This window comes from Balaenoptera musculus, chromosome 20, assembly GCF_009873245.2.
Source record: "Balaenoptera musculus isolate JJ_BM4_2016_0621 chromosome 20, mBalMus1.pri.v3, whole genome shotgun sequence".
NCBI classification, from domain to species: Eukaryota; Metazoa; Chordata; class Mammalia; order Artiodactyla; family Balaenopteridae; genus Balaenoptera; species Balaenoptera musculus.
In genome coordinates, this window is record NC_045804.1 from 45302668 (window position 1) to 45321274 (window position 18607).

General features: G+C 35.4%; 1 protein-coding gene across 2 annotated transcripts in view; it reads left to right on the forward strand.

Annotated features, from left to right (window-relative positions):
* Positions 1-18607, forward strand: part of GOSR1 (golgi SNAP receptor complex member 1) — a 48946-nt gene that overhangs the window by 18850 nt on the left and 11489 nt on the right. For both annotated transcript variants that reach the window (XM_036836451.1, XM_036836452.1), the window contains exon 7: positions 17769-17798. In XM_036836451.1, the coding sequence (XP_036692346.1) occupies positions 17769-17798 (30 nt within the window). The remainder of the gene's footprint in view (positions 1-17768; positions 17799-18607) is intronic.

Consider the following 18607-nt stretch of genomic DNA (forward strand, 5'->3'; position numbering starts at 1 on the left):
GGTTAAGACGTGAGCTTTCACAGCCATGGGCCCAGGTTTGATCCCTGGTCCGGGAACTAAGATCCCACAAGCCCATGGAGTGGCCAAAAAAAATTAAAAAAAAAAAAAGAAGAAGAAGAAGTAATAGTTAAATTAACCTGAAAGTGAAATGGACAGCAAGAGATTATGTATTGCAGCAAGACCATTTGAATGAAGAGGCCAGATTTGCTGTTAGGGTACTTTTTAGTTTGATCTTTCATGAATAAAGGTGTTTTTTTTTAAACTACTCAGTAACTCAACTCATTTGATTTTGTGCAGCAGGGTCATACTTTTCATGGCAAAAAGCATATTTACATTTTTATTTGGTTCTTCATAAAATATTTTTTCATGTTAATGTAAATTTCTACAACTTGCTTCAAAAGTCCATATTTTTGCCTTGAAAAAGAGTAAAGCAATTTTTATAAATGAATGGTAAACTTTATTAAAAAAAACTGACTTTGTAATGAATTGTTTTTAAAGCTCTTCTTAATATTCTTTTTGTCTAAAAATAAATGTTGTTAGCTTGTAGCAGTTTATCTTACAGAAGATAGTAATTTCTCTTCCTATTTGGTGGATAAGCTAGCTTTCATTGTTTTTTGTTTTTTTTTTTTAAGATTTAATTTTATTTATTTTTGGCTGCGTTGGGTCTTCGTTGCTTCGTGTGGGCTTTCTCTAGTTGGCAGCGAGTGGGAGCTACTCTTCATTGCGGTGTGCCGGCTTCTCATTGCAGTGGCTTCTTTTGTTGGAGAGCACGGGCTCTACGTGCTCAGGCTTCAGTAGTTGTGGTGTGCGGGCTCAGTAGTTGTGGCTCGTGGGCTCTAGAGCGCAGGCTTAGTAGTTGTGGCGCACGGGTTTAGTTGCTCCGCGGCATGTGGGATCTTCCCTGACCAGGGATCGAACCCTTGTCCCCTGCATTGGCAGGCGGATTCTTATCCACTGCACCGCCAGAGAAGTCCCTAGCTTTTTTTTTAACTTGTCTTTCCCTGATTCTCAGTATGTCAGAAGAGAATGCTGGCTTTGAATGAGTGTCAGGCTTGTAGCTGTTTGTTTTTTGCTGGACTGTGGATGCATTCCTGTGAGCTATTTGGTTGCTGTTTAGATTAACTTCCTTTATATGTTTGTTCTCTTTCATTGCTCCTTTTTGAAAGGAGTATCTGAGTTAGTTTTGTATTTCAAAGTTCTTTTTTTTTTCCCCTCTAAAGAACTTTTGCCTGTATGATCTTTTCTCTCCATATTTATTTTTAAAGGGTGTGGGGCTGATTGTATTATTGCTGTTTTTACAGCTTTTTCTTTAGAAGAGTTTTGTCATTTTGAATAAAACATGTCTTCCACATTTACCTTAATGAAGTTGACAAATTTCAGAGTAGTGGTGAGAAACTTGGATTAGGAGATAAGTGTACACAAATAGAAAGAGCCTAGCCTCTTGCTGGACTTCTTTACTGCCAGCGATCATCACCTCCACGTGAAAATTAGCCACCTTTTACCAAGGCTGCTGCCTCCATCTTCTCATCTGTGATTGTACCACTTCAAAAATCTTCAACTCTAACATTTCACTCTGACCAACACATTTTATTCTTCCAAGCCTATCTGCAGCGTCACTAGCTTCTCTTTTATATTTTTCTTCTTACCTTTAACCTCTCCTACCCTCGCTAGCTTGGATCTCATAGTTGATCAACTGAAATATTCCCAACATTTGGCCTTTTCTGTGCTCCTCTCTTTTTCTGTACCCTAGCAAAATGCCAACCTGATCCACAGTCTACTGTTCTACTCCTCTATCTAAGGGTTAAAGAGAAAGCACCCAATATACAGATTAACTTTTAGATTCATTATTTCCAGCCTCGTCTGAGTATTCAGCATTGCCCAGTACCTTTTGCTTGCTTGACTCAGTTTAGTTGTCTCTCTCATTCTTTTCAAGAAATTTACCAGGACTTCCCTGGCGGTCCAGTGGTTAGGACTCTGCACTTCCAATGCAGGGGGCGCGGGTTCAATCCCTGGTCGGAGAACTAAGATCCCACATGCCACAGCACGGCCAAAAAAAAAAAAGAACTTTACCAAAATGTCTCATTCCCCTTCTTGACTTTCTGGTCCCTCCACCTAAAAGAGAGGTCCTTAACTCCTACTTCATTGAAATTTTAAGGTTCTTTCTCCTTAGTACAAATTCACATACAGGAATACCCTTCTTTTCCTGTAGTTTTTAGAGGACGAGTTTTTTTCCTGGGAAGGCTGAATACATCCATCTGGCTTTTATCTCTGTCCTTACCTGCTACCTCAGCTATTTTACTCTTCAGTCATCTTCTATACTGGCTCTCTCTAGTTTATAAATACACTTGCTGTCTCTGTGTCAGTACTCATTTCCTCCTTAGCCTATTGACTTCTTCCCTCACAGTCTACTGAGCATGTTGTCACTGGGGACATCAGTGAGCTCCTGAAGGCCAAATCTAATATTGTTTGACTGCTCTGCCTCACTTGATACTCTTAATCTCTTCCCTCCTTGGAAACCTAGGCCACTGTAACACTGAAATTTACTGGTTCTCCACTTGCCTTTCTTACTACTCTGTTCCTTCCTGGCTGCCTTCTGATGTAGCCTCAGAATCCTTTACATAGTGTTCTCCAGGCAGAAATTAATTAGAGCTAATCCACCAGGTGAAACTTATTTGTCATCTCCCCTCTCACATTAGCCCAGTTATTTGTCCTTGACACGCATCATAACAATTCCTCCTCCCCAGAGATGGCAGCTATAAAGAAGACCTAGCAAAGAGAAATTGAAATTTTCATTCAGAAATTTATAGGAAAAGCAACTGGTGAGATTTTTATACTGCCAAGAATAATAAAATTAATGAGAGAGTTGAAGAAAGAGGAGCAAATTCTGAAATTATATAGACCCAGCTAAGAAGGTAAGCTGAGGAATTTCATCCATACTTAGAGGCTCTGTTTGTTTTCATGGAAGTACTCTGATTTGTGGGAATGGCGTGATTACAACTGGAATTGCAAACTGGTTATATTAAGCACATCACCTTAAAAATTCTTGACATTTTAAACAGACCTTTGGCAGTATTTCAAAGTAGTCAAAATATTTAAAATATTACATAATATGTCAGTTCCTAAACTATCATTTTATTTGGTTGGATCACATCATAAGAACATATAAATAGACATTTTAGTTTTTCCTCTTACTAACTTGCCACTTTTATCTTGACTAAGATGCCTTAATGGATTTATTCCTTAAATTGGTATAATAGATAGGGAATGGGTTTTGAAGCCAAACAGATGAGAGTTTAAATCCTGGTGTGAACTGTATATTTGGGGGCAAGGGCCTTAAACCCTCTGACTCTCTACTGTCTTAAATGGGGAAAATTGAATTCTTACTTTGCACAGTGTTAAAACACTTAAAATTAGAGATAATGTGTAAAGTTTTTACCTAGTACAGTGCCTGACATGTAGTAGACCAGTTCTCAAATTACATTGAGCCTTTCTTGCCCATAGCAGCATTAGAACAGAAAAGTAGACTAGTAACTAGAATTGTGTACCTAGAGCTAGGTGACAGAGATTCCAGCCCTCTGGGGCCCTTCAATGCCAAAATGGTATGTAGGAATAAATAACTATCAGCTAACCCTGATTATCTATTAAAGCTCAGAGTGTGTTTTTAAATCATTCTCTTCATTTATTGCTCATTGGATTTTCATTAGTATAATAAGTGGTTTATTTATTCCTAAGCTTCATTTTTAGATGGGAGTTTTCAAATTCCAGTTGCATTCCATCTGTTTCTTTGCATTTATCTGAATGCACATATAATTTTTTTGTATCAGTTTTTGTTGTTATTGTTGTTTATTGAGGTAACATTGGTCTATAACATTATATAATGAAGTTTTGTGTGTACAACATTATATTTCTACTTCTGTATATGCTACAGCTTGCTTACCACCAAAAATTTAGTTCACATTTGCCACCACACAGTTGATCCCCTTTACGCATTTTACCTTCCCCTTCCCTTCCCCTATGGTAACCTCTACTCTGTTCTCTGTATCTATGTGTTTGGTTTTGTTTGGTTTGTTCATTTATTTTGGTTTTTTGTTGTTGTTTGCGTTTTTTATGTTCCACATATGAGTGAAATCATATGGTATTTGTCTTTCTCCATCTGACTTATTTCACTTAGCATAATACCCTCAAAGTCCACCCATGTTGTCACAAATGGCAATATTTCATCTGTTTTATGGCTGAATAGTATTATTCCATTGTATATATATATACCACATCTTCTTTATCCATTGAGATATTACCTCATACCTATTAGAATCGCTATTACAAAAAAGGCAAGAAATAACAAGTGTTGGTAAGGGTATGTAGAAGAGGGAGCTCTCATACACTGTTGGTGGGAATGTAAATTGGTACAGCCACTATGGAAAACAGAATGGAAATTCCTCAAAAAATTAAGAGTGGAACTACCATATGATCCTGCAATTCCATTTCTGGGTATTTATCCAAAGAATATGAAAACACTAATTCAAAAAGATAGATGCACCCCTCTGTTTATTGCAGCATTATTTACAGTAGCTCACATATGGAAACAACCTAAGTGCCCATCAATAGATGAATGGTTAAAAGAAGATGTGGTATATATATATTCAATTTTCATTATTTTACCAAGCATTTGTTGAGCATCTGCAATGTGGAAAGCATTGTACTGGGTGTTGGAGATAGAGAAGAGATAAAGCCTAGTGACGTTCTGCCCTCTTTTTAATGAGCTCCACTAGGATGGGAGTTGGGGGGGCAGAAGAGAAATGTTAACAGGTAATTACAGTGCATCGTAATTAAGTTTAATGTATGGAGACGTTTGTGCATACCACTATAGTATCACATTAAAGGGAATGATTAACTCTAAAGCTTCTGAAAGGGCTTTATAGAAATAAAGCATTTGATTTGAGTCTTGAAGGATGAGTAGGTATTCACTAAAGTAGACATAAGAAAAGGTTTTGGGAAAAGATGAAACTTGAACCTTATGATCATATCTTTTTTTAAAAAAAATCTGTATCATTCCTGATAAATGATCAATGTGGATATGTTAGAAATATCATTCATTTATTGCCTGTCTACAAACCCTCTCCCAGGTTACAGGCCTTACTCATGCCCCTGAAAGGGCAGCCTCATAGGGAGCAAGAGAAAACAGTGGAGGGATGAACTGAGAGGTCGTAGTGTTTCTAAGATTCATCTATATGTTTTTTATATCAGTAGTCAGTTCCTTTCTATAACTGAGTACTTTCCATTTTATGATGCTATACCACAATTTGTTTATCCATTAACCCATTGATGGATATTTGGGTTGTTTTCAATTTGGGGCTGTTACAAATAAAGCTGCTATGAATATGAATATTAAAGCTCCTAATATTCTTTCTTATAGAATTCCAATTAATAAATGTACAAGGACTGATAGAAATAGAAAATCAGTAGGTAAACAGCACAGTAATAATTGGGAAAGAAAGATTCACTAAATGGATGCTAAAATTTAGTGGGAATTTTGAGGAGAAACAGGGTACCTGCATACTCTCAAAGCATCTTCCCCAATGTTAATTAATTACAATGGGAAATATAGTAATTTTACAGTGGAGAAACCTGGCAGACACCACCTTAACTAAGCAATCTAGGTTAACATCAGTAATAAGACATATTGACATGATAGACAGCCTGATATGATGCTTCAAGGGCCTGACATCACTGTATGGTATTCTTGCTAAAACTGCATAAGGTCATGACCATAACACTTTAAAATACTAGTCAGTTATTTTTGTAGAATGTCCCTCAACTTGGGTTTGTCTGATATTTCTCATGACAAATTAAGGTTAGGCCATTTTGTCACAGACTGAAGGAGACTTCGGAGACATGACAACTAAATGTAATATAGGATCTTGAATTGCATCATAAAAAGGGACGTTATGCTGACACATATATATGGAATCTAAAAAGAAAAAAAAAGAAAGAAAAAGGTCAGAAGAACCTAGGGGTGAGACGGGAATAAAGATGCAGACCTACTAGAGAATGGACTTGAGGATATGGGGAGGGGGAAGGGTAAGCTGGGATAAAGTGAGAGAGTGGCATGGACATATATACACTACCAAACGTAAAATAGATAGCTAGTGGGAAGCAGCCGCATAGCACAGGGAGATCAGCTCGGTGCTTTGTGACCACCTAGAGGGGTGGGATAGGGAGGGTGGGAGGGAGACACAAGAGGGAGGAGATATGGGGATATATGTATATGTATAGCTGATTCACTTTGTTATAAAGCAGAAACTAACACACCATTGTAAAGCAATTATACTCCAATAAAGATGTTAAAAAAAAAAAAGGATGTTAGTAGAAAAATTGGTGAATAAAGTCTGTAGTTTAGTTAATATTATTGTACTAATGTTAAATTCACTGATTTTGATAATTGTACTAGGGTTATGTAAGACATTAACATAGGAAAGCAGAGTGAAGGGTATATGAGAATCCTCTGTACTATTTTTTGCAATTTTTCTGTAAGTCTAAAATTATTTCAAACTAAAAAGCTAAAAAAACCCAACCAACAGAAGAACAACTATAAGCAAAATAGGAAGGAAAAGGTTCTTCCTCAACGTGATTAAAGGCATGTACAAAAACTGTTAATATCAAACTTAAGGATGAATGCTTTCTCTCTAAAATATAAAACAAGGCAAGAATGTTTGCACTAACCACATTTTACAGCATTGTATTGGAGGTCGTAGCAAGTGCAATAAGGGAGGAAAGGGATAAAAGGAATACAGATTGGAAAGGAAGAAATAAAACTATTTTTGTCAGATAACAAGATTACATAAATAGAAAATCCCAAAGGATTTATCTAGAAGCTATTAAATTAGTAAGTAAATTTAGCAAGGTCACAGGATGAAAGGTTATATATAATTATAAATTCTATTGCTATACTAGCAAAAACAATTGGAAAATTAAAAATTTTTAATTCCATTTATAACACATCCCCAAATAGGAAATATTTTAAAGTAAACTGAATATAATTTGTGCAAGACCTTTATGCTGAAAACCATAAAATGCTGAGAGAAATTAAAGGAGACCTAAATAAATGGAAAACATACCATGTTTCTGGATTGGAAGATTTGCTACTGTTAAGAGGCAATTCTCCCCAAATTGTTCTATAGATTCAATGTAATCTTATTTAAATTCCCAGCATATTTTTTTTTACAATCTGACTGTAAAATTTATATGGAAATGCAAAGGACCTGGAAGAGCCCAAAAATTCGGGAAATACAAAGTTAGAGTACTTGCACTATCTCAATTCAAGACTTACTATAAAGCTATAATAATCAAAACAGTAAGCTACTGGCATAAGATGGACCTATATAGGTTAATGGAACAGAACAGGGTTCAGAAATAAACCAATTAACATATGGTCAATTAATTCCCAACAAAAGGTGCCAACATAATTCAGTGGGGGAAAGGAGAATATTTCCAACAAATGGTGCTGAAACAATAAGTAAGTCCCCTACATACGAACCTTCAAGTTGTGAACTTTCAAAGACGCGAACCTGCGTTCGCATGTCCAATCACGTAAGTCAGTTCACGTGTCTCATGTACATTGTCACGTGCGTGCATCCTCTACAAGTGGTGTGCTTTTGTGTACTTTACTGTATGGTACTGTTTATTACCAGTGTAGACTCATAGTCTTATTTTATACTCTGGGTTATAATCCAGCACTATCATTATTTTGTTCTTCAAACTGTTTCACCTTTGGCCATTGGGAGCTCCTGCAGATTAGCTTCTGTCATTTGACATGCCCCATCCTTTTTTTGAGCACTTCCTGTACTATCTGGCACGACAGTGTTTGTGGCTCATCTTGTATTTTCCCTGCCTTGGCTCTAGAACGAACCACTTCTCCAAACAGCCCTGGTTCCTCTTATTGGAGAGTGGTTCAGAAACTAAGATCTGGGTGCTAGATATGCTTATTGCTATCGAAGTGTCATTCCTTCTAGGCTCTCTTTTTTTTTAAATTAATTAATTAATTTATTTATTTATGGCTGCGTTGGGTCTTGTTGCTGTGCACGGGCTTTCTCTAGTTGCGGCGAGCGGGGGCTACTCTTCATTGAGGTGCGCAGGCTTCTCATTACAGTGGCTTCTCTTGTTGCGGAGCACGGGCTCTAGGCACGCGGGCGTCCGTAGTTGTGGCTCGCGAGCTCTAGAGCGCAGGCTCAGTAGTTGCGGCACATGGGCTTAGTTGCTCCGTGGCATGTGGGATCTTCCCGGACCCGGGCTCAAACCCGTGTCCCCTGCATTGGCAGGCGGATTCTTAACCACTGCGCCACCAGGGAAGTCCCTAGGCTCTCTCTTGCTAAAAGTTTTGTTTTTTTAAAAAAATTATTTATTTATTTATTTATTTTTATTTATGGCTGTGTTGGGTCTTTGTTTCTGTGCGAGGGCTTTCTCTAGTTGCGGCAAGTGGGGGCCACTCTTCATTGCGGTGCGCGGGCCTCTCACTATCGCGGCCTCTCTTGTTGCGGAGCGCAGGCTCAGTAATTGTGGCTCACGGGCCTAGTTGCTCCGAGGCATGTGGGATCTTCCCAGACCAGGGCTCGAACCCATGTCCCCTGCATTAGCAGGCAGATTCTCAACCACTGCACCACCAGGGAAGCCCTTGCTAAAAGTTTTTATCTTGAATGGGGTTGAATTTTTTCATATCTTTTAATCTGTTGAACTGATCAGATTTTTTTCCTTTTTTGTAGTATAGTGAATTACATTGATTATTTTCAAACATTAAACCAATCTTGATTCCTAGAATAACCCCCCTTTATTATGATATATTTATTATCCCTTTTATGTATTGCTAGATTTATTTTAAGGATCTTTACATTATGCTTGTGAAGAATATCTTTAGTTTTCTTTTCTTTGAAGTGTTTTTACCTGGTTTTAGTGGAAGGGTAAGACTGGCACCATTAAAATGAGTTCTTTCTGTTTGCTGAAAGAGTTTGTGCAGGCTTGGTGTTGTTTCTTCCTTAAATATTTGATAGAATTTACTATTGAATCCGTCTTAGCCTAGAGTTTTCTTTGTGGCAAGATATTTAAATTACAAATTCAGTTTCTTTTGTAGATGTAAGACTATGGCTCTGTTTCATTTATTCCTGGGCCAGAGAGTGATAGGTGATTGTGATTGGCCCGGCCTGTCACACATCCATCCTTGTGGCCAATGGACTGGAAAGTTTGTTATCAGAAGAAAGAGAATGTGGCATATACAGGGCTCCAGGGAAGTTATCAGCCAACTTAGTCACTTCGGTTTGGGTTTACTACACTCTCTTCGGTACTCTAAGCCATAGACGTAGAAATAGTGTAGTTAAGCAAAATCCTTTTTTCTAGTGATAGTTATTGAAGTGGACTTTTACTTTAATATTTCATTCCTCCCTCCATCCCCTACCAATGAATTACGAACTATTTATGGGTCTATAAGGCCCTACATGACCAACATACTACCTATTTTATCTCTTTCCATCCCTTCATCTGTATCACTCTCTCCCTCTACTTATTAGGTACCAGCCTGTCTGGTTTTTATTCATTTCCTTTCCCAAAGATATCAAGGCTTTTCCTTTCTTGCTTCTTTGTTCTTATATTTTGTTTTATCTGCCTAAAATACTCTTCTCTTAGCTTTTCATATACCTTATTCATTGACATCTTTATGGTCTAAGCTCACTTGTCACCTCTTCAAAGAGGCCTTTTCTAACTATCTTGTCTGAAATAGACTCTCCCTTATTATTATTTAACAAAGTACTTTTTTTGTTTCCTTCATAGCATTTATGAGAATCTGTAATAATTTGTTATTTTTGTTTATTTTTTTAATTATCTGACTCTTCTTAGGCTTCATGAGGGTAGGGCCTAGTTCGTCTAGTTCTTGGCAGTGTGTTGGGTCCCCAGTTCCTGTTATATCATAAACACTTAATATTTACTTGTTTGAATAAATGGATATAAGTAGAAGATGTATTAATTTTGGTTTCATATACATATGTGTATATACATGTGTGCCCCAATGTAGAAAATCTGTTTCATTCATACACTTATTCCTCAAATATTTATTGAATACATACTATGTACAAGGTATTGGTTCCAGTGCTATGTATATATGAAATCTGATTTTGAGAACTGAAGGGGATATTATTGATGTGATTTTTTTTGCTTTGCAAGATGAATTCTCCATGAAATACCTTTTAAAAATCAAATTTTTATGTGGTATATAATAAAAGTCTGGCAAGCATCTCTCTTATTTACAGATGAGGAAACTAGATTCAGAGAGGACAAGATCTCATAACTATTTAATAGTATAGCTCTTACTAAACCCACATTTCCTAACCTATTTCCATATTTGTCCCACATCACACTGCCTTCTCTGTGATTTACTTCTTTAAATCTTTATTTTTTCTTGTATTAGGGAGCCAGCATGGTGTAATGCTAATGAGAATTGAAAGACCAGTGACTTTTCACTTCTCTGAAAAGCAAGTGACTTGGCCTTTCTCTGTTTTTTCCATCTTTAAAATGGGATAGTAGCGGTTCCCTTATGTTAGATGATTTTGAGGAAGAATGACTTAAGATTTAAGGCATTTTACAAAATTAAAAGCACTCTAAAAATCTAAAGAATTTGTGTCATATAACTTTTCAAATATGGGACTGTTGTACAAAGCAAGTTACACTTAAACAGGATCAGTTACATTATTTAGTTGAGAATTTGTTTTGTTTTCAATCCATTAACTGTTTAGCAGATATGATTGAGTTATCTGAGATGGCACACATATTTGTATTATAATTGTACACTTCAGTATAAATATGTCCATGAATGAGTAAAGAATATTCTCAGGTGGAGACTTACGTTTTATCTGCTGACAACTTTTCTTATGTCTTAGGCTATGTTTAGACTTGATTTTTTTGAATTTTTAAATTCACCAGCCTTGTCATTTGGGTGCTCCAATGTTGTGGTTGCAGAAATATTTTAGGTAGGCATTTTTAAAACATTAAAAATCGTTTCACTTTTTGTTTGTTTCATGATTTTAGTTAAATTTCCCTGAGGTCACATGGCTAGTAAAAGCTGAGATTTAAACCTACGTCCTCTGTTTGTGTTGTTTCTGCTATACTGCACTGCCTCTCCAAGATGATTTTTACGGTATCTACTTCACAGAGTTGCTGAGCTAATGCATGTAAAAAGGCTTTGTAAACTGTGAAGCATTTCTGTATAAGGCAGAACGTAACGGGGGTTATAAGAGTAAGAAAAGAAAATACTGAAGGAGGAAACCTTTTGTATGCACTGTCAGTTTACCTTTCTTAAATAAAATTTGAAATACTTTTGATGCCAGAATAGTCTTGATGAAATGCATTTCTAATGTATTAACAGACCATGACCATATTTGAAAAATATGAGATATATGATCACCGTAATTTAGTGACCTTTTGATGGAGTGGTTTTCTCCCAAAAGTTTTTGGTATACATAGTTTATGTATATTATTTAATAAATACCATACAAGTCAATTAAATAATGGTCAGATTATAACATCTGTGAATGGAACAATATAGTAGACTCTTGGCATTCAAGATTAACGTTAGCTTTCTTAACTATTTATGAACCCTAAAGTTCACGATATATGATTTTGTTGAAATACAGACTTGAATGTTATGGAGCTGGTGTTGAGGAAGTCACTTAATGAGTACATCTGACCTTTCTGGGCAACATTTACACTTCAGCCTAACTTCCAACTTCACATTTGCTGCTTATTGTTATTTACTTGGTAGCTACTATGAAATGATTTATATACACACATATACTTTGTTTCTTTGTGAAACATTACTCCAAGGAGAAAACACAATTATAAAGGTAAAGGTAAAGTGATCCTAAGAAAGCAGTGATCTTACATAAGTTTTTGGAAGAAACTATATGTAGTAGTAGTAGCCGTAAACTTGGGAATCTGCAAAGATCTTTGAGATATATCCCTTATATGAGGAGTCATTTGTGTAATGGAGTGTTGAGTTTTTAGCCTGTGAGAACCGGTAGCATTTATTTCATTATGTATCTGTCATTCCACTCATGGGGTATTTTAAAATTACATATCAAAGCTCCATTGTTTCAGGTGGTACAGTTGTCTGCCATATTGAAATAGATGACAAAGCAAATTAACATTACCCTGAGCAGCATTTTTTTAATTTTTATATTCATGTGGTAAATGTCTAGTTTAACAAAGCAGAATGTTCTTGTTAGGAGCTTTTATACAGAACTCTTTTTCACTTGGAGCTATAGTGAAATCAAATTCACCTTCAGTTGGTCTGTGGCTTTGTTAAACAGTAAAACTTGAGTTGGAGGTGCTCTGCAATAGTGAGGAATTTTCTCTGCCCAGATGTGTTTGTATAATATAACATTTATATCCTCCTTGTCCTCTGTGGAAATTTATAAGGATTATTTCAGTGTTAACTCTGATTGATATTTTATTGATCCAACAAGTGTCTCATTTACTTACTTATTCATTCATTTATCAAGCATTTAATGAATGTCTTCTGTGTGCTAGATACTGTACTAGACTCTAGGGAATTTAAGATAAATTAGACTCAGTCTCTACCCTTTGGGAACTCATTCTAGTTAGAGAAATAATAAACATATAATTAGGATATCCTGTGAAATATTATATTTTTAAAAGTATAAATATTAAAAAATATTATTTTTCTTTAAAGATTTTTTTTGATGTGGACTATTTTTAAAGTCTTTATTGAATTTGTTAAAATACTGCTTCTGTCTTATGTTTTGGTTTTTTGGCCACGAGGCCTGTGGGATCTTAGCTCCCTGACCAGGGATCAAACCCACACCCCCTGCATTGGAAGGTGAAGTCTTAACCACTGGACCGCCAGGGAAGTCCCCAAAATATTATATTTTTTAAAATATATGAGATAACATATGTGAAAAACTTCGTAAGCTTTACAAATTTAAAATATTTTTCCTCCAGTGCATAGTATGATGTCTGATATATCTTAAATGCTTGTTATAATCTTGAAGGAATTGATGAAGAGCAAGGAGCTATGAAAACACATTATAGTATAAAGAAGTATTAGTTCTGCCTGATGTATAGATAGAATGGGAAAGGCTTTCCAAAGGATATGACTTCTGAACTGGACTTTGAAATGAAAGCAATTTATGTTGAAAATCAGGAAAGGGGATGCAGAAAAAGAGAGACTATGAGGCATGAAAGTGCCTTGATCTACATCAGCCATGTATCTGTAGGCTTATACAGTTTACACAATACTTTTGTTTACACTATCGCCTTTGAGCCTTATGACAACTCCATGAGCTGAGTTCATATATTCAAGTGCTTGAGCCTTGACTAATAAAACTCAGGTTGTAGGGTGTAAGAGAAAGCAACTAGCCATTTTATTCTTTATAGTTTCATGGATGTCATGATTTCTGATACTATTGAATTTCTGTGATTATATTTATGAGAGAATTGTTTTCTGAGTTATAAGTATGTGAGAGAAAAACATATACATACAATGAAAAGTATATTTTCATTTTTATTTACATAAGCAGATTAGTTTATATTGATATACAAGTTAATTTTTTAGAGGTTTCAGAAACAAATTAGAAAATGCTTCCTTAATATTTCATATTCTTTATAATTCAGGTAGGTTTTTAGGATTTCAATCCTTATATACCATTTATCTGAAGAACAACAAATGGAAACTGTGATTCCTCACATTTTCTCTTAGGCTTTTTGTTTCTGCTGTAGTTAAACAAGTTTGTTGACATTAAAAAAATATATTTTTTTTGCACAAAAATGTTTATTAAAATACTTTCAGGGGGAAAAAGAGAAACAAAAACTGTCTCCCCATTTAAACTTGACTTCCTATTGTATATTGTTTGTAATCAAGACAGTGTGGTATTGGTGAAAGAACAGACAGATAGATCAGTGAAACAGAATAGAGAGCCCAGAAATAGACACACAAATATAGTCAAATGATCTTTGACAGAAGAGCAAAGGCAAGTCTGTGGAGGAAGGATAGTCTTTTGAACAAGTGGTGTTAGAACAACTGGGCATCCACATGCAAAAAAATGAATATAGACACTGACCTTATATCTTTCCCCAAAGTAACTCAAAACAGATCATAGACCTAAATATAAAATATAAAACTTATAGAAGTTTTATAATATAGGAGAAAATAGCAGTGAGTTTTTAGATACAATGCCAAAAACACCATCCATGAAAGAAAAAGTTGATAAGATCGACTTCATTAAAATGAAAAGCCTCTGCTCTTCCAAAGACACTATCAAGAGAATGAAAAGACACCTACAGACTGGAAAAAAATATTTGCAAAACACATATCTGAGAAAGGACTATTATCCAAAATATACAAAGAACTCTTAAAACTCAACAGTTAAAAAGTGGGCAGAAGGTCTGACAGACACTTCATCTGAGAAGGTATGCAGCTGGCAAAGAACCATATTAAAAGTGCTCAACATCATGTCATTAGGGAATTGCAAATTAAAACAACTGGATACCACCATGTACCTATTAGAATGGCTAAAATCCAAAATATTGACACCACCAAATGCTAGCAAGGATGTGGAGCAACAGGAATTCTCATTGCTGGTGGGAATATAAAGTGATACAGCCACTTTGAAAACCAGTTTGGCAGTTTTTCTTAAAAAGCTAAATAGTCTTACCACATGATCTAGCAGTCACAGTCCTAGGTATTTACCTAAACGAATTGAAAATATGTCTAAATAAAAACCTGCACATGAATGTTTATAGCAGCTTTACTCATAATGGCAGAAGTTGGAAGCAACCAAGATGTCCTTCAATAAGTGAATGGATAAGCAACCTGTAGGTACATCCATTCAATGGAATATTATTCAGTGATACAAGAAACAAGCTATCAAGCCCCCAAAAGATATGGAGGAACCTTAAATGTATAAAAGAAGCCAGTCTGGAAAGACTTCATACTGTATAATTCCAACTACATGACATTCAGGAAAGGTCAGAACTGTAGACAGTAGAAAGATCAGCTGTTGTCAGGGGTTCAGGGGGGGAAGAAGAGGAAGAATGAATAAGTGGAGAATAGGGGATATTTAGGGCTGTGAAACTATTTTGTATGATACTGTAATGGTGGATATATGACATTATGCATTTGTAAAACCCATAGACCTGTACAGCTGCAAAGAGTAAACCCTAATATAAACTATGAACTTTAGTTAATAATGTATCAATATTGGTTCATCAGTTGTAACCCATGTACCACACTAAAGATGTTAATAATAGGTGGGGGAAAATGGGTATATGCGCTCCCTGTACTTCTTGCTGAATATTTCTGCAAACCTAAAACTGTTCTAAAAAGTCTACTGATGTTTTTAAAATAGAAAATGTGACTTTCTGATTTCACTGTTAATAATTTAGCTTTTATCTTTCTCTTTTTTCTCTCCCTGACTGAACTGGGCAGAGTCTGTCAGGTGCCTAACTTTTTTGTCTCTAGGTAACTTCATGGGATTATAAAACAAAATTTGTCTGCTAAATAAACCATGAAAAAAGCAAGTAGAGATACTCCTTGGTCTACCCAGACAAGAAACAAATATGCCACAATATCAGTGTTAATGGAAGAGTGGTTACAAATGATTTCTACATTCATCTTTGTTTTTCGGTATTTTCCAAATGTTATCTGTAAAATAACACTTTGTTAGCGCTTAAACAGCTTTTTGTATCCTACTGCAGCTTAACTGTATTGTTAACATGTCTTAGAAGATATTATATAGAAATAAATAAGACACAGGTCTCTCTGGTTAACTGTAAGCGAAAGACTGCATCACCACAGTGCTTGATGTAAATTATCTCATTGGTTGGTGACAACCTCATCAGATTTTTTTGCAGTTTGCAAAGGGATCAGTTTTAAAATTTTATTTGTTATGCACTTGCTTGTTTGTTTTCTTACTTGCTTACTTGTTTATTATTTACTTATTCACCTACTCTTTTAAAAGAATATTCTAATTAGTTGTTACCTAAGTGGTTTTCCCAAGTTCTTACATTTTGTTGGTTAAAACTACTTTAAAATATGTGCTTGAAATTTGTGTCATTTGCTGTTTGTGTATTTAGGGAAATGAGTTATTTTTTAAACAGAATTATTATCTAAATGTGGCTTTAGTGATTCCTTGGTACAATAATTGGTGATGAAATTTAGCTCATTGTTTTCAGCTAGTTTAAATTGGTCTTGAAAGAAACAGAAACTTGTTGCTTAATATAGACTCTAGATGACTCTTTGGAATGCCTCTGGGCTATTATGAAGTACTTGTCTAAGAAGGATAATTCCACTTGATTATATATTATATACCCCAAAGGAAAGTAATTTTAAATTCAATTTTTACTGCATTATGCTGTCTTTATGGAGCCACTTTGTTGCTGAATTGTATCCACACTATCCAGGATGCTTTTAATGAATGGAGTTTATTCAGCTAATAGGTGATACAGTCAACATTCAGAAAGCCACATAGTCTGGCTCTTAATCGCTCCACTGTCTTTGTAATTTTTGAAATTCTTAATCATAGCATTTATATAAGATATTTATGACATTTTTAAAGTTCATCTTTGTTCCCTAATTCATGCAGTAACTTAGATTTCCTGGTCCACTACTTTATAATAAAACCTCAATTTATTAATTTATAGAATGAACTTAGAAATCCTTTTGGAAAAAGGTAGTTGGAAAAAATATACAAGTATTTGAGTCCCTACTGTGTTCCATGCACTGTACCAAATGGATACAGATGTCTGGGAGTTTGTTTTCCTACTTTCTGCTATAAAGCTGCCCCTTTACCAAATTTAGCTACCTGTAAATTCCTCCCTAAAATGGATTTTTGGTGGGTTTCCTTTTTTCCAGTGTGTGATGCATAAAGGCAAATATTTTACAGATCAAAGGTGCATTGGTGTCTTTATTCAGGTTCCTTTTTTTTTTTTTAAACAAGTGATGGGTCATTTATTTATTTTTGGCCGCATTGGGTCATTGTTGCTGTGCATGGGCTTTCTCTAGTTGCGGCAAGCGGGGGCTACTCTTCATTGCGGTGCGCAGGCTTCTCATTGTGGTGGCTTCTCTTGTTGCGGAGCATGGGCTCTAGGTGCGCGGGCTTCAGTAGTTGTGGCGCACGGGCTTAGTTGCTCCGCGGCATGTGAGATCTTCCCGGACCAGGGATCGAACCCATGTCCCCTGCATTGGCAGGCGGATTCTTAACCACTGCGCCACAGGGAAGTCCCTATTCAGATTCTTGAATTCTAAAGTGTGGCAAGCTGAGATTTGATTTTGTTTTTCAAAAAAGGAAGGAACTTTAAGATATAAATAATTACTACTTATAGGCATTAGAACTATATTTGCCTATCCTGTCTCAACAAGTTGGTTGTAATTCTTAAGTTTTGAATAGACAATGGTGACAACTTGGAGCTATCTAAACTAAAGAAGAAGTTCTATTTACTTGTGCTGTCATTAAAACTGTTCTGACTTTAATAATCAAGTATCTCTGTGGAAGAAATAGATTTAAGCCAACAAATAAAAGTAAGATGAAAACTGTATATGTGGATTAATTAATTTCAGAGTCCAGAATTTTCTCCAGACGCTTTCAGAAGTCTGGGTGCTCTTTTTACATAAATGGTTGGAAAAGTAATCTACCTGTAAAATGTAGAAAAATTAAGTGCAAGTTTTAAATGTGCGTTTAATAATTCCAGAATTCGAATTTTCTTTTTATTTGCAGCTCAGATCGTCTAATAGAAGAGACAATAAGGTAGGAAAAATGTTTTGTTTTTGTTTGTTTGCATATAAATGAACAGATAAAGTTAATTCTATAACTAGAGTTAAAGTCAGTTCATCCTCCTTAAAGATGAGAATTTCATTACATGGTAATGTATTTTTACTGTGACTTTCCCTTGTAAGATACATTTGAAGCCTAAAACATTTGTTTCCAGAATTAGTAGAATTGAGCTGTTTTACCTAGGTTAATTTTTCTGATTAATTCATACTCAGTATTTTCAGCCTCTGTCTTTTTATTCTTACTTTTTAATGAAAACAGTCTTGAACATGTGATCTGTTAAATGTCTTATGTATACCATTTTTGTAGACTTGGTTTCTGTTACAGCAGTTATAGAAAATCTGTAGTAATTAGTATTATCTGTAATAACATTAAAGTAGTTTCTTGCTTAAGGTAAGGGAAATATGTTGGTTTGAACTGCTTAATTCTCTAGGTTTGGTGAATTTTTAAGTACCTATTTTAAGACAGTAAAAAAGTAAGTTAACTAGGAACGGTCTCCGTTCTTTAAAATTCAGCAATGTCTACAGCACTGTTTTTCAGGAAAGGTAGAACGAAGTACATGGGAAAAACAACAAACATTTGTATTCTTACCATAGGCTTTGGTATTGTGTTCAAGTGTTTTACATGCTGTATGTTATTTAATCTCCTCAATAACTCATGAGATAGACACTGATCACTAGATACTATCTCCAAAACAAAAAAGAAGTTAAGGTAAGTAATCTGCCCATGGTCACATGACTAACAAATAGTATTGAGGATTCAAATCCTCAAATCTGAGTCTCTAA